This window comes from Zalophus californianus, chromosome X (genome assembly GCF_009762305.2).
Source record: "Zalophus californianus isolate mZalCal1 chromosome X, mZalCal1.pri.v2, whole genome shotgun sequence".
Lineage (NCBI taxonomy): Eukaryota > Metazoa > Chordata > Mammalia > Carnivora > Otariidae > Zalophus > Zalophus californianus.
Genome location: NC_045612.1, coordinates 71,757,830 through 71,771,929, shown reverse-complemented (window position 1 = coordinate 71,771,929; position 14,100 = coordinate 71,757,830). Strand labels below are relative to the sequence as shown.

At 36.1% G+C, this 14,100-nt stretch overlaps 1 protein-coding gene across 3 annotated transcripts in view; it reads right to left on the bottom strand.

The window, feature by feature from the left end:
• The window catches only part of TEX11 (testis expressed 11), a 295,012-nt gene that overhangs the window by 187,408 nt on the left and 93,504 nt on the right, over positions 1 to 14,100 (bottom strand). For all 3 annotated transcript variants that reach the window (XM_027608457.1, XM_027608459.1, XM_027608458.1), the window contains exon 11: positions 11,507 to 11,602. In XM_027608457.1, the coding sequence (XP_027464258.1) occupies positions 11,507 to 11,602 (96 nt within the window). The remainder of the gene's footprint in view (positions 1 to 11,506; positions 11,603 to 14,100) is intronic.

Below are 14,100 nucleotides of genomic sequence, written 5' to 3'. Positions count from 1 at the left end.
GTGTGAGCTGCCAATTCCTTACCATCTCCCCCCAACCCTCTCGTTCCATATCTATATACATCTATATAGCTATAGGTATAGATGTAGACATAGACACAGACATAAATATAGATATCGCCTATTGGTTTCTCTGGAGAATCTTAACACAGTGTTCTTCAAACAGAACAAAAATAACAAGATGGAAATGTTGATATATACAAAGGAATAAAAATCATTTGAAATGGTAACTACAGGGCGCCTGGGTGGCTCAGTCGTTAAGCATCCGCCTTTGGCTCAGGTCATGATCCCAGGATCCTGGGATCGAGCCCCACATCAGGCTCCCTACTTGGCGGGAAGCCTGCTTCTCCCTCCCCCATTCCCCCTGCTTGTGTTCCCTCTCTCGCACTGTCTCACTCTGTCAAATAAATAAATAAAATCTTTAAAAAAAAAGGAAAGAAATGATAACTACATGTGTAAATATCTAAGATTTTTATTATTTATATCACTTTTAAAGGAAAATTGACAATACAAACAAAAATAGTAAGAATTTGTAAAAGTAAAATGTACAACAACAATAGCATAAAGGTCGGGCTGGGAGATATGGGAGTATACTATGATGACATATGAAGGTAGACCAAGATAAGCTACATAGTATAAACACTAAAGAAACCACTAAAATAACAAAACAAAGAGTTGTAACTAGTAAGTCAACAAAAGAAATAAAAGTGAATCTTAAAAATTACTCAAATATGTGATGTGACAAGGTCTTTTTAAGTACTCTTTTCAAAGTTTCCTTGGCTAGTCTCACTGCTTATTCTTCTAGATAATCCTTAGAATCTTTTCATAATATTCCAATATAAATTCTTCAGGAGGCTGGTATAAAAATTACACTGCATTCATTAACTATTTTGAAAAAATATTCTAATAATCCAAAAGAAGGTAGAAAAAGAAGAAAAGGAGAATAAACAATATATGGGACAATCAGAAAATAAAGAAGATGATAAACTCAAACTTAACCATATCAATAATCACATCATATGTAAACATTCTGAACACCGCAGTTAAAAGACCAAGATTGTCAGATTCAACAAAAAAAGCAAGACTGAACTATATGCAGCTTACAAGACATGCTCTTTAAACACAAAGACCTGAGTGGTGAAAAGGACACAAGATATACCATGCTAACACCAGTCAATGGTGTTAGCTGAAGTAACTATAATAATAATGACAAAGCAGATTAAAGAGCAACTGTGGTACATATCCATAAAATGAGGTATTACTCAACAATAAGGGAATAAACTATGCATACCCACAACGTGAATGAATCTCAGAATAATCATGCTGAGTGAAAGAAGCCATATAAAACAAGAATATATTCTCTATGATTCCATTTGTATAAGTCTCTAGAAAACACAAACTAATCTATGATGACAGAAAGCATATCAGCCGTTACTTAAGGAAAAGTGGGAGAGAGAGTTGACAAAAGGACACGAAGAAACTTTGAGGAGTGATGTATATATGCACTACCCTGATTGTGGTGATTATTTCACAGATATATATGTATGTTAAAACTCATCAGGTTTTATACTTTAAACATGTGCAGTTTATTGTATGTCAATTATATCTCAATAAAACTGGTAATTAAGAATAATTAAGAATCAGTTGAAAAAATAGGAATACAGAAATCCATACTGATAATAAATGAAATAAGCCAGTAAGTAAGTAAATAATAAATAAATAATAAATAAATGCTTATAGTAGAATGCTGACCGCCACCTAGTAAATGTGGAGGGAGTGCTAAAGTTCAAAAATAATCGTTTGGCAGGGTGCGTGGCTGGCTCAGCCAGTAAAGCATGTGACTCCTGATGCCAGGGTGGTGAGTTCGAGCCCCACATTGGGTGTAGAGATTACTTAAAAATTAAAATTAAAAAAAAAAAAGATCATTTGGCAACCATCATAAGACTGGTTTAAGCAAGAGCACTAACTCTAAAGGGAAATTTTAATGAGAAACGGGGTACATGCACAATTTTAAGCCTCCCCACTATTCGTTTCATGGGAAAAATAATAAATATACAATGATGAAATTGGGCGGCACCTTTGCCCAGGTGATCAATATTAACATCACCAACAGAGAGCAGATGGACATCCTGGGCTTCCAGATGAGATGCCCTGAGAAGGGACACATTACCATCATTTATGTAGCACTCCAGTCACAAAAGTATAAACTGAACCTAATGAGATAAACCTCAAACGAAGAACTTTCACTTAAAACAAGATGGGAAACTACTGTATTCTTCCAACATGTCAATGACACAAAAGTCAAAGAAAGGTTGTGGAAATGTTCCAGAGTACAGGAGACTAAGAAACATGACAAATAAATAGAATACCTGATCCTAGAGTAATCCCATATTGAAAAGAAAAAATGCGGGGCACCTGGGTAGCTCAGTTGGTTAAGTGACTGCCTTTGGCTCAGGTCATGATCCTGGAGTCCCAGGATCGAGTCCCGTGTTGGGCTCCCTGCTAAGTGGGGAGTCTACTTCTCCCTCTGACCCTCCCCCCTCCTGTGCTCTCTCTCTTTCATTCTCTCTCTCTCAAATAAATGAAATCTTTAAAAAAAAAGAAAAATGCTACAAAGCTCATTATTGTGGGTATATAATATATATTAAATCCCTCAATAATATGGATATATTATGGGTTATATTCCCTCAATAATATGTAAAGAGAGTGCACAAATATTAATAACAGGTGAATCTGGGTAAAGTATATACAGGTGTTTTTTTTTAAGATTTTATTTGTTCATTTGAGAGAGAGAGAGCAAGCACCGGATGAAGCGAAGAGGAAGAGGGAGAGAATCTCAAGCAGCCTCCAAGCTAAGCACAGAGCCCAATGCAGGGCTCGATCCTGAGATCACAACATGAGCTGAAATCAAGATTGGAAGCTTAACCAACTGTGCCACTCCGGCACCCCGTATATACTGGTGTTCTTTGAACTATTCTCACTCTTGCAACTTTTCTATAAGTTTGAAATTATTTCCAAATAAAACCTTTTTAAGTGTCTATTGCCACTGAAATCCTAATACACCCAATTTAGGTATGTCCAGGATCAATCATTAGGCTATTAAATATGGTAATTCAGGAATAATAGCAATAATTGCTATAAAAACTACAACTTTTGCATCCAGTGAACAAAGAGACATGCTGGCAAGAAGGCATATAGCTGGTATGCAATCTCCTCAGTTCTCCTGCCCTGTTTATTTGCAGTGGGGAAAGAAATTGCATCTTAGCAAATACAAAAAGCATGCAATTTTTCGAAGTGTTTATGTCTATTAATATTTTTAAATTAAAAAAATTTAATGTTAAAAAGGTTTTTCACCATTAAATAATTCCATCCACATGATATAAATTTCAGGAAAATATAATTCAAGTAAGTGGTCTGTTTGGGAAACTTAATATTCTGGTTAATCAACTATTCATTTTTATGCTTCTAATCTATTTTTAAAAATTCTAAAACGTGTCAGTATAAAGGAGAGGAGGATAGCAGTGAGTAGGAGGTCCCTAGGCTCATCTCCTCCCACAAACACAACTAGATAATTAAAAAATCATCCTAAGTACCAGAGAAATCAACCTGAAGACTGACAGAACAAACTCCATAACTAGAGGGAGAGAAGAGGCCATACTGAAAAAGGATCAGAAGACATAACTGGCTTTTCTAACACAGAGAAGGCAGAGATTTCGACAAAATGCAAAGATGGAAGAATTTATCCAAAATGAAAGAACAAGATAAGGCCATGGCCTTATCTCAGAAATCTAAGTGAAACAGATATAAGTAACATGCCTGATGAAGAATTTAAAGCAACAATCACAAGAGTACTCATTGGACTTGAGAAAAGAATAGAGGACATTGGTAAGACCCTTACCACAGTGATAAAAAGAATCAGTCAGGACGCCTGGGTGGCTCAGTCGGTTGGGTGTCTGCCTTCAGCTTGGGTCATGATCCCAGGGTCCTGGGATCAAGTCCTGAATCGGGCTCTTTGCTTAGCAGGGAGCCTGCTTCTCCCTCTGCCTGCCGCTCCCCCTGCTTGTGTGCTCTCTCTCTGACAAATAAGTAAATAAATAATTAAAGAAAAAAGAATCAGTCATGCAGAGAAAGGGGAACCCTCTTGCACTGTTCATGGGAATGCAAACTGGCACAGTCACTCTGGAAAACATTATGGAGGTTCCTCAAAAAGTTAAAAATAGAACTATTCCTACAATCCAGCAATTGCGCTACTAGGTATTTACCCAAAGGATACAAAAATACAGATTCAAAGGGATCCATGCAGCCCCTGTTTGTACCAGCATTGTCAGTAACAGCCAAATTATGGAGAGAGTTCAAATGTCCACTGACTCATGACTAGATAAAGATGTGCGGTGTGTGTGTGTGTGTGCATGCGCATGTATATTTATAAAATGGAATATTACTCTGCCATCAAAAAGGATGAAATCTTGCCATTTGCAATGACATCAATGGAGCTAGAGTGTATTATGCTAAGTTAAACATCAGTCAGAGAAAGACAAATACCATATGATCTCACTCCTATGTGGAACTCAAGAAACAAAACAGATGAACATATGGGAAAGGGGGGAGGAAAGGAGAGAGGGAAACAAACCGTAAGAGACTCTGAACAATAGAGAACAAACTAAGAGTGGATGGAGGGAGGTGGGTGGGGGATGGGCTAGATGGGTGATGGGTATTAAAAAGGGCACTTGCTGGGGTGCCTGGGTGGCTCAGTTGGTTAAGTGTCTGCCTTCGGCTCAGGTCTTGATCTCAGGGTCCTGGGATCAAGCCCTGCATCGGGCCCCCTGCTCAGCAGGGAGTCTGTTTCTCCCTCTGCCTCTGCCTCTCCCCACTGCTCCTGCTCTCTCTCTCTATCTCTTTGTCTCAAATGAATAAATAAAAAATTCTTTAAAAAATAAATAAATAAAAAAATAAAAAAGAATCAGAGATGAAAAGTGCAATAAATGAGATTGAAAACAGGCTTGATGCAATGAACAGCAGGCTAGAAGAAGCAGAGGAACAAATTAGTGACCTAGAAGACAAAATAATGGAAAATAATAAAGCTGAACAAAAGAGATGAAGAAGAATTATGCAACATGAGAAAAGACTTAGGGAACTCAGTGACTCCATGAATCATAACATTTGTATAGTAAGAGTTCCAGAAGAAGAAGAAAGAGAAAAGGGAGCAGAAAACTTATTTCAAGCAACAATAGCTGAAAACTTCCCTAATCTGGGGAAGAAAAGAGACACCCAGATCCAGGAGGCACAGAGGACTCCCATTAAAATCAACAAAAGCAGGCCAACACCAAGACATAATGTAATTAAATTGGAAAAATACAGTGATAAGGAAAAAATCTTAAAAATGGCAAGACAGGGTGCCTGGGTGGCTCAGTTGGTTAAGCAACTGCCTTCAGCTCAGGTCATGATCCTGGAGTCCCAGGATCGAGTCCCGCATTGGGCTCCCTGCTCAGCAGGGAGTCTGCTTCTCCCTCTAACCCTCCCCCCTCTCATGTACTCTCTCACTCATTCTCGTTCTCTCAAATAAATAAATAAATCTTTAAAAAAAATGGCAAGACAAAAGAAGTCCTTAATAGCTGGAGATTTCTTAACAAAAATGTGGACAGCCAGAAGGGAGTGGCATGATACATTCAACACGCTGAATGGGAAAAATCTGTAGCTAAGAATATTGTATCCAGCAAGGCTATCATTCAGAATAGAAGGAGAAAGAGTTTCCCAGATAAATAAAAACTAAAGGAGTTCGTGACCACTAAACCAGCCCTGCAAATAATATTAAAGGGAACTCTCTGAGTGGGAAAGAAAGACCAAAAGTGAAGGGAAAAGAGAAAATCTCCAGAAACAAATGACAAAACAAGGAATAAAATGGCACTGAATACATTTCTATCAATAATTACTGTGAATGTAAATGGACTAAATGCTCGCATCAAAATACAGGGCATCAGAATGGGTAAGAAAACAAGTCCCATCTATATGCTGCCTACAAGAGACTCATTTTAGACCTAAAGACATCTGCAGAATAAAAGTGAGGAGAAGGAGAAATATCTACAGCACAAATGGATATTTAAAACAAACAGAGTAGCAATATCTATATGAGACAAACTGGACTTTCAAACAAAGACTACAGCAACAAAGAAGGGCACTATATAATAGTAAAGGGGATAAGCCAGGAGGAGATCTAACAATTTTAAGTATTTATGCACCCAACATGGGAGCACCCAAATATGTAAAACAATTAATCACAAACACAAAGGAACTCATTGATAATAATAATACAATAATAGTAGGGACAGCACTGGACAGATCATCTCACAGCAATGGACAGATCATCTAACCAGAAGAACAAGGAAAGAAGGGCTTTGAATGACACACTGGACCAGATGGACTTAACAGATATATTCAGAACATTCCATTCTAAAATACCAGAATACATTCTTTTCAAGTGCACATGCAACATTCTCAGAATAAATCACATATTAGGTCATGAAACAGGCCTCATCAAATACAAAAAGACTGAAATCATACCATGTGCCTTTACTGATAGCAATGCTATGAAACTACGAGTCAACCACAAGAAAAAATTTGGAAAGACCACAAATAAATGGAGGTTAAACAACATTCTACTAAACAATGAATGGGATAAACCAGGAAACCAAATAACAAACAAATGAGATTGAAAACATGACAGTACAAAAGCTTTGGGATGCAGCAAAAGTGGTTCAAAGAGGGAAGTATATAGCAATACAGATCTACCTCAAGAATCAAGAAAAGTCTCAAAAAACAAACTAACCTTACACCTAAAGGAGCTACAGAAAGAACAACAAAGCTTAAAGCCAGCAAAAGGTAGGAAATAATAAAGATTAGAGCAAAAATAAATGATAAAGAAACTAAAAAAACAATAGAGCAGATCAATGAAACCAGGACCTGGTACTTTGAAAAAATTAATAAAATTTGGGGCACCTGGGTGGCTCGGCTGGTTAAGCATCTGCCTTCTGCTCAGGTCATGATCCTGGAGTCCCGGGATAGAGCTCCATGTCAGGCTCCCTGCTCAGTGGGGAGTCTGCTTCTCCCTCTCCCTCTGCTCCTCCCCCCACTCATGCTCGTGCTCTCTCTCTGAGTCTCTCTCTCAAATAAATAAATAAATAAAATCTTTTAAAAAAATTAATAAAATTGATAACCTCTATCCAGACTTATCAAAAAGAAAAGGGAAAGGACCCAAACAAATGAAATCACAAATGAGACAGGAGAAATAACCAACACCACAGAAATACAAATAATTATAAGAGAATATTATGAAAAGCTATATGCCAACAAACTGGACAACCTGGAAGAAATGCATAAATTCCTAAAAACATATAAACTATCACAACTAAAACAGAAGAAACAGAAACAGAAAACTTGAACAGACTGATACCCAGCAAAGCAATTGAATCAGTAATCCAAAAACGTCCAACAAACCAAAGTCCAGGGCCAGATGGCTTCACAGGGTAATTTTACCAGACATTTAAAGAAGAGTTAATACCTATTCTTCTCAAACTATTCCAAAAAACAAAAAAGGAACAAATTCATTCTATGAGGCTAGCATTACCCTCATTCCAAAACCAGATAAGGACTCCACTAAAAAAGAGGACTACAGGCCAGGATGCCTGATGAACATGAATGAAAAACTCTCAATAAAATAGCATACTGAATCCAACAATACATTTAAAAAGTCATTCACCATGATCAAGTGGGATTTATTCCTGGGCTGCAAGGGTGGTTCAATATTCACAAATAAATCAAGGTGATATACCACATTAACAAAAGAAAGGATAAGAACTATATGATCTTTTCAATAGATCCAGAAAAAGCAGTTGACAAAGTACAACATCCATTCATGATAAAAACCCTCAACAAACGTTTAGAGGGAACAAACCTCAACATAATAAAGGCCATGTATGAAAAATCCATAGCTAATATCATCTTCAGTGGGGAAAGACTGAGAGCTTTTCCTCTACAGTCAGGAACAGGACAGGGATGTCCAGTCTCACCATTGCTATTTAACATATTTAACATAGTACTAGAAGTCCTATCCTTAGCAATCAGAACATAAAAAGAAATAAAAGGCATCCAAATCAGCAAGGAAGAAGTCAAACTTTCACTATTTGCAGATGACATGATTCTCTGTATAGAAAATCTGAACGGGGCTCCTAGGTGGCTCAGTCGTTAAGCATCTGCCTTCAGCTCAGGTCATGATCCCAGGGTCCTGGGATCGAGTCCCACATCGGGCTCCCTGCTCAATGGGGAGCCTGCTTCTCCCTCTCCCACTCCCCCTGCTTGGGTTCCCTCTCTCACTGTCTCTCTCTCTCTCTCTCTCTCTCTGTCAAATAAATAAATAATAAATAAATAAATAAATAAATAAGAAAACCCAAACAACTCCACCAGAAAATTGCTAGAATTGATAAACATTTTCTGTAAAGTCACAGGATACAAAATCAATGTACAGAAACCTGTTGCATTACTATATACCAATAATGAGGAAGCAGAAAAATAAATTAAGAAAACAATCCCACTTACAATTGCACCAAAAACTACCTAGGAAACATCCTAGCCAAAGAGGTAAAAGACCTGTACTCTGAAAACTATAAAACACTGATGGAAGAAACTGAAGATGACACTGAGAAATGGAAAGACATTACATGCTCATGAACTGGGAGGACGAGTATTATTCAAATGTCTGTACTACCCAAACTGACCTACACATTTAATGCCAACCCTATCAAAATACCACCAGCATTTTTCACTGAGCTAGAACAAACAATCCTAAAACTGTATGGAACCACAAAAGACCCAGAATAGCCAAAGATACCTTGAAAAAGAAATGAAAAGCTGGAGGCATCATAATTCTGGACTTCAAGTTATATTACAAAGCTGCAGTGATCAAAATAGTATGGTACTGGCACAAAAATAAATACATAGATCAATAGAACAGAAAAGAAAAAAAACCCAGAAATGAACCTACAACTATATGGTCAATTAAACTTCAACAAAGCAGGAAAGAATATCAAATGGAAAAAAGACAGTCTCTTCAACAAATGATGCTGGAAAACCTGGACAGCCACGTGCAAAAGAATGAAACAGCCACGTGCAAAAGAATGAAACTGGACCACTTCCTTACACCATACACAAAAATAAATTCAAAATGGATGAAAGACCTAAATGTGAAACAGGAAACCATCAAAATCCTAGAGGAGAACACAGGCAGTAACCTCTCTGACATCAGCCATAGCAACTTCTTTCTAGTTATGTCTTCCGAGGCAAGGAAAACAAAAACAAAAATAAACTATTGGGACTTCATCAAAATAAAAAAGCTTCTTCACAGCAAAGGAAACATCAACAGAACTAAAAGGCAACCTACAAAATGGGAGAAAATATTTGCAAATGACCTATCTTATAAAACTCAACACCCCAAAACCAAATAATCCAATTTAAAAATGGGCAGAAGACATGAATAGTCATTTTTCCAAATAAGATATACAGATGGGCAACAGACACATGAAAAGAAACAACAGGTGTTGGCGAGGATGTGGAGACAAGGAACGCTTCTACACTGTTGGTGGGAATGAAAACTGGTTGCTGCCACTCTGGAAAACAGTATGGAGGTTCCTCAAAAAGTTAAAAATAGAACTACTCTAGGGTCCAGCAATTGCACCACTAGGTATTTACCCAAAGAATAGAAAATACTAATTTGAAGGGATATATGCACCCTTATGTTTAACAGCATTACTTACCATACACCAGATACTGAAATAGACCAAGTGTCCATCGACTGATGAATGGATAAAGAAGATGCGGTATATATACAATGGAATATTATTCAACCACAAAAAAGAATGAAAACTTGCCATTTATAATGACGTGGATAGAGCTAGAGAGTATTATGCTAAGTCACAGAAAGATAAATACCATATGATTTCACTCATCTGTGGAATTTAAGAAACTAAACAAATGAGCAGAAGAGTAAAAACGGAGAGGCAAACCAAGAAACCAGACTCTTAACTATAGAGAACAAACTGATGTTACCAGGGGGAAGGTGGATGGGGGATGGGTTAAACAGGTGATAGGGACTAAGGAGTATACTTGTGATGAGCACCAGGTGTTGTATTGAAGTGTTGAATCACTATACTGTATACCTGAAACTAATATTACACTGTATGCTAACTGACTGGATTTAAATTAAAACTGAAAAAAAAGTATCAGTATAATTATTTGCCTTATTAATAAGTAAAATACATTGATCCTAAATGAATCTCTTCTTTTATTTAAAGATTTATTATTCTTAAGCAATCTGTACACCCAATGTGGGGGCTCAAACTCACAACCCCAAGTCCAATAGTCACAGCTCCACCCACTGAGCCAGCCTAACATCCCTAAATCTCTTTGTAAATGGTCATCACCCTATCAATATTCTTTGTCCAGGAGGGTAAAGGCATATATGTGTGAATGTATATATGAACATGAGATGAAAGTGAACCACTAACGTTTTTTATTTGTTTATTGATTGATTGATTTTTTTTTAAAAAGTAGGCTCCATAACGTGGAGTTGAATGCGGAGCTTGAACTCAGGACCCTGAGGTGAAGACCTAAGCTAACATCAACAGTCGGACACTTAACCGACTGAGCCACCCAGGTGCCCCCCCACTGATGTTTTTTAAACAAAATCCCATTATCTGCCTGTTTTATCACCATTTCCTTCTTTATTCTAAAATCTAACAGCAGAGAGAACACTTTCCGTTCCATGCAAAAGACAATTTTTTCAAAAAATCTGTTTTTGAGGTATATTTTAATTTTTCCTTTCTGTGTAGAACAGATTGAAACAATCTGATGCTATAAAAAAACCCCAAGGATGTTTCTTTGTTTTATTGAAGTATAATTAACAGTGTTATATTCATTTCAGGTGTAAAACATAGTGATTCCACAATTCTATACATTACTCAGTAGTCACCACAATAAGTGTAGTCATCATCTATCACCAAACGGCGTTTTTACAATCTTATTGACTATATTCTCTATGCTGTACTTTTCATCTCCATGACTTATTTATTTTGTTACTGGAAGTTTGTACTTCTTGAATCCCTTTATCTATTTCGTCCATCCCCCTACCCACCTCCCCTCTGGCAACCTCCTGGAAAAAAAAAAAAAAAAAAGAAAGAAATACATAGGGCTCTTAATGTGAGAAAAGCATTTTTTATCTTCTGTGAATTGCCACTAAATCAAAGCAATTTAATTATACTTTATTTTTTACTAAGTATAAATAATACCATCATTTTCTTTTTTACTTCTAATTCTCCACTACAATGTGATCTGCATATCATAAAAAAATAAAGAGCAAATAAGTAAAAGCAGGAATACTGAAGCAAATGTCTAGATTTCAAAATGTGAATCGAAGCTCTAAAAAATTCATTAAGTTAATTTACAAAGGAGAAACCTCTCATACCTTGTTTGCTAGGTTTATAGCACTGAGAGCCTTATCATAATTATCTCTGTCATCCCAATCCAAATAAGCAGTGGCTAGTAACCGCAGAACTTTAGCCTATAATTAAAAATAGAAAAAAGCACTCAGGTGAGGGTTAAATTGCAGTGTAACAGCTGACTAGCACTTACACAGTGACAGGCATCTTCTCAAACTTAAGTTATTTTTATGATATAGCATTTCCTTATGTAGCCACATAGTCTTGGGATATGTCTCATCATTATGCTACCCACACCAAATACTAAGAATTTTATAACAACTGTGTTAAAATATTTTTAACAGTGTTTTAGCACTGAAGTTCTTTATTATCCCCACTCTACAAATAAAGGAAACAATAGCACAGCACTATTTAATTTAATCATCTTACCACCTACTGTATAGGTAGCATTGCATTAGGCCTCCATCAAAAAAGATAAATAGACATAATTGCTCTCTCAAAGACTTTACAGGCTAGTTGCAATTAACCAATTAGACCAAGAGCACATATACCATCATTTTATAGGAACAGATATGCTTTCCTATAGAGGTTTTTCTCCCAACTCAGCTGAGTTTTAAAATTAATATGTATTGCTGAATTAAGTCTGTTTCTCCAGCCGGGTTTATATTGATAAGGGGAGTAACTCTAGACAGCATTTATTTAACTACAGATTTAGATTTTGAAAGGAAGAGCTCTATTTCAATGAAGAATCTGCCTCTAAATATAATGAGGACAGTAGGACCAGGCAAAGATAATCTTAACATATTAGAGCTCTGTAAATCTAGAGAAACGATACTTATGGTGTCCTATTTTAGTTTTTTAATTCAAAAACTAAGATGGATCAAATAAGATGTATACAATATACTTAATATCATTACCATTATTATGGAACAACTCTCAACTTATAAACTTCCCCAGAGGACTTTTATGGAGTAAATATGGCATCTCTGAGAAAAACTGTAACTATTTTGTAATAGTAAAAGGGTCAAATAATCAGAAAGATCTAACAAAATGAATGAATCTCAAAACCATTATGTTAAGCAAAAGAAGCCATACACAAAACAGTAGATACTATATGATTCCATTTATACAAAGTTCAAGGAAAAACAAAAATAATCTACAGCCACAGAAGTCAGAATAGTGGTTTTATCTTGGGGGTATGAATGGCAATCAACCAGAAAGGGCCAAGGGAACTTTTGGGGGTCATGGAAATTTCTGTATCTTGATCCATGTGGTTGTTACAAGATTATCTAGATATATTAAAATTCATCAGGTTGTACACTTGAGATTTGTGCAATTTAATATATATAAATTATACCTCAACAAGGTACTGCTAGCATGAAAGAAAAACTACTTCATAATCTTACCTCTCCATAATTCACAATAGAAATATTACATTTTAATCACACGGTTAACTCCTATACTCTTCCTCCTTACCCTCTCCTCCATCTAGATCCCTTGCCTGGTATCTCCTTCTCCTTCTATTTTCACTGTATGGATCCCATCTACTTTTCAAGGCCTTCCTACCAGAAGGCTTCTTCAACTTCTCTAGCCAACCTTGATATTTCCCTTTACTGTACCACACAGTTTATAACTTATTTTTCCCAAATCACTTATACTAGTTTTTAAAATCTATTTTTGAAACTTTAACTGAAGTATACAATATATTAAAAAAGTTCAAAAATCTCAAGAGCACAGCTCCGAATTTTCACAAAGTGAACACATGTATGCTAACAACACAGAAATCAAGAAACAGAACATTAACAGCAACAGGTTCACCTGAAGACTCTCTTCAGACACTATTCCAAACAAGAGTAACCAATTACCTGTCTTCCAACATCATGTACATTAGCTCTGCTTGCTTTGGCATTTATATTTATAGAGTCATGCAGAATGCACTACTTTATAAATTGTTTTGTTTACTCAACATTATATGTGAGAACATCCATACTGTTGCAATTACTGTAACTCATTTATTCTCATTCCTATATAACATGCCATGATGTGACACTTTAACAATGTTTTTATTATTTTTAATTGTGTTAAAATACACCTAAAATTGACTCTCTTAATCATTTTTAAGTGTATGGTTCAGTAGTATTAAGTACATTCACACTGTTGTGCAACCATTACCATCATATATCTCCAGAACTCTTGATCTTGCAAAATTGAAACTCTGTGCCCATTAAACAATAGCTCCCCCAAAGTTCTCCTCCCTCCAAACTCCTGCAAACACCATTTTACTTTATGTCTCTAAATTTGACTACTCAAGATAACCTCATTTAAGTGGAATCATACAGTATTTGTCTTTTTGTGAATGGCTTATTTCACTTAGAATAATAGCCTCAAGGTTCATCTATGTTGTAGCATGTGTCAAAATTTCCTTCTGTTTCAAGGCTGAATACTATTCCATTATATTCACTTGTATTAGTTTTATCCTCCAAACATAAGCTTTTTAAGGGTAGAAGTCATGTTTTATACTTCTCTGTTATTCCCCATCTATCACATTGCTATATATATATATATATATATATATATATATAAGTATTTAGTTATATTTTGATTAAGATACTGTAAAGGT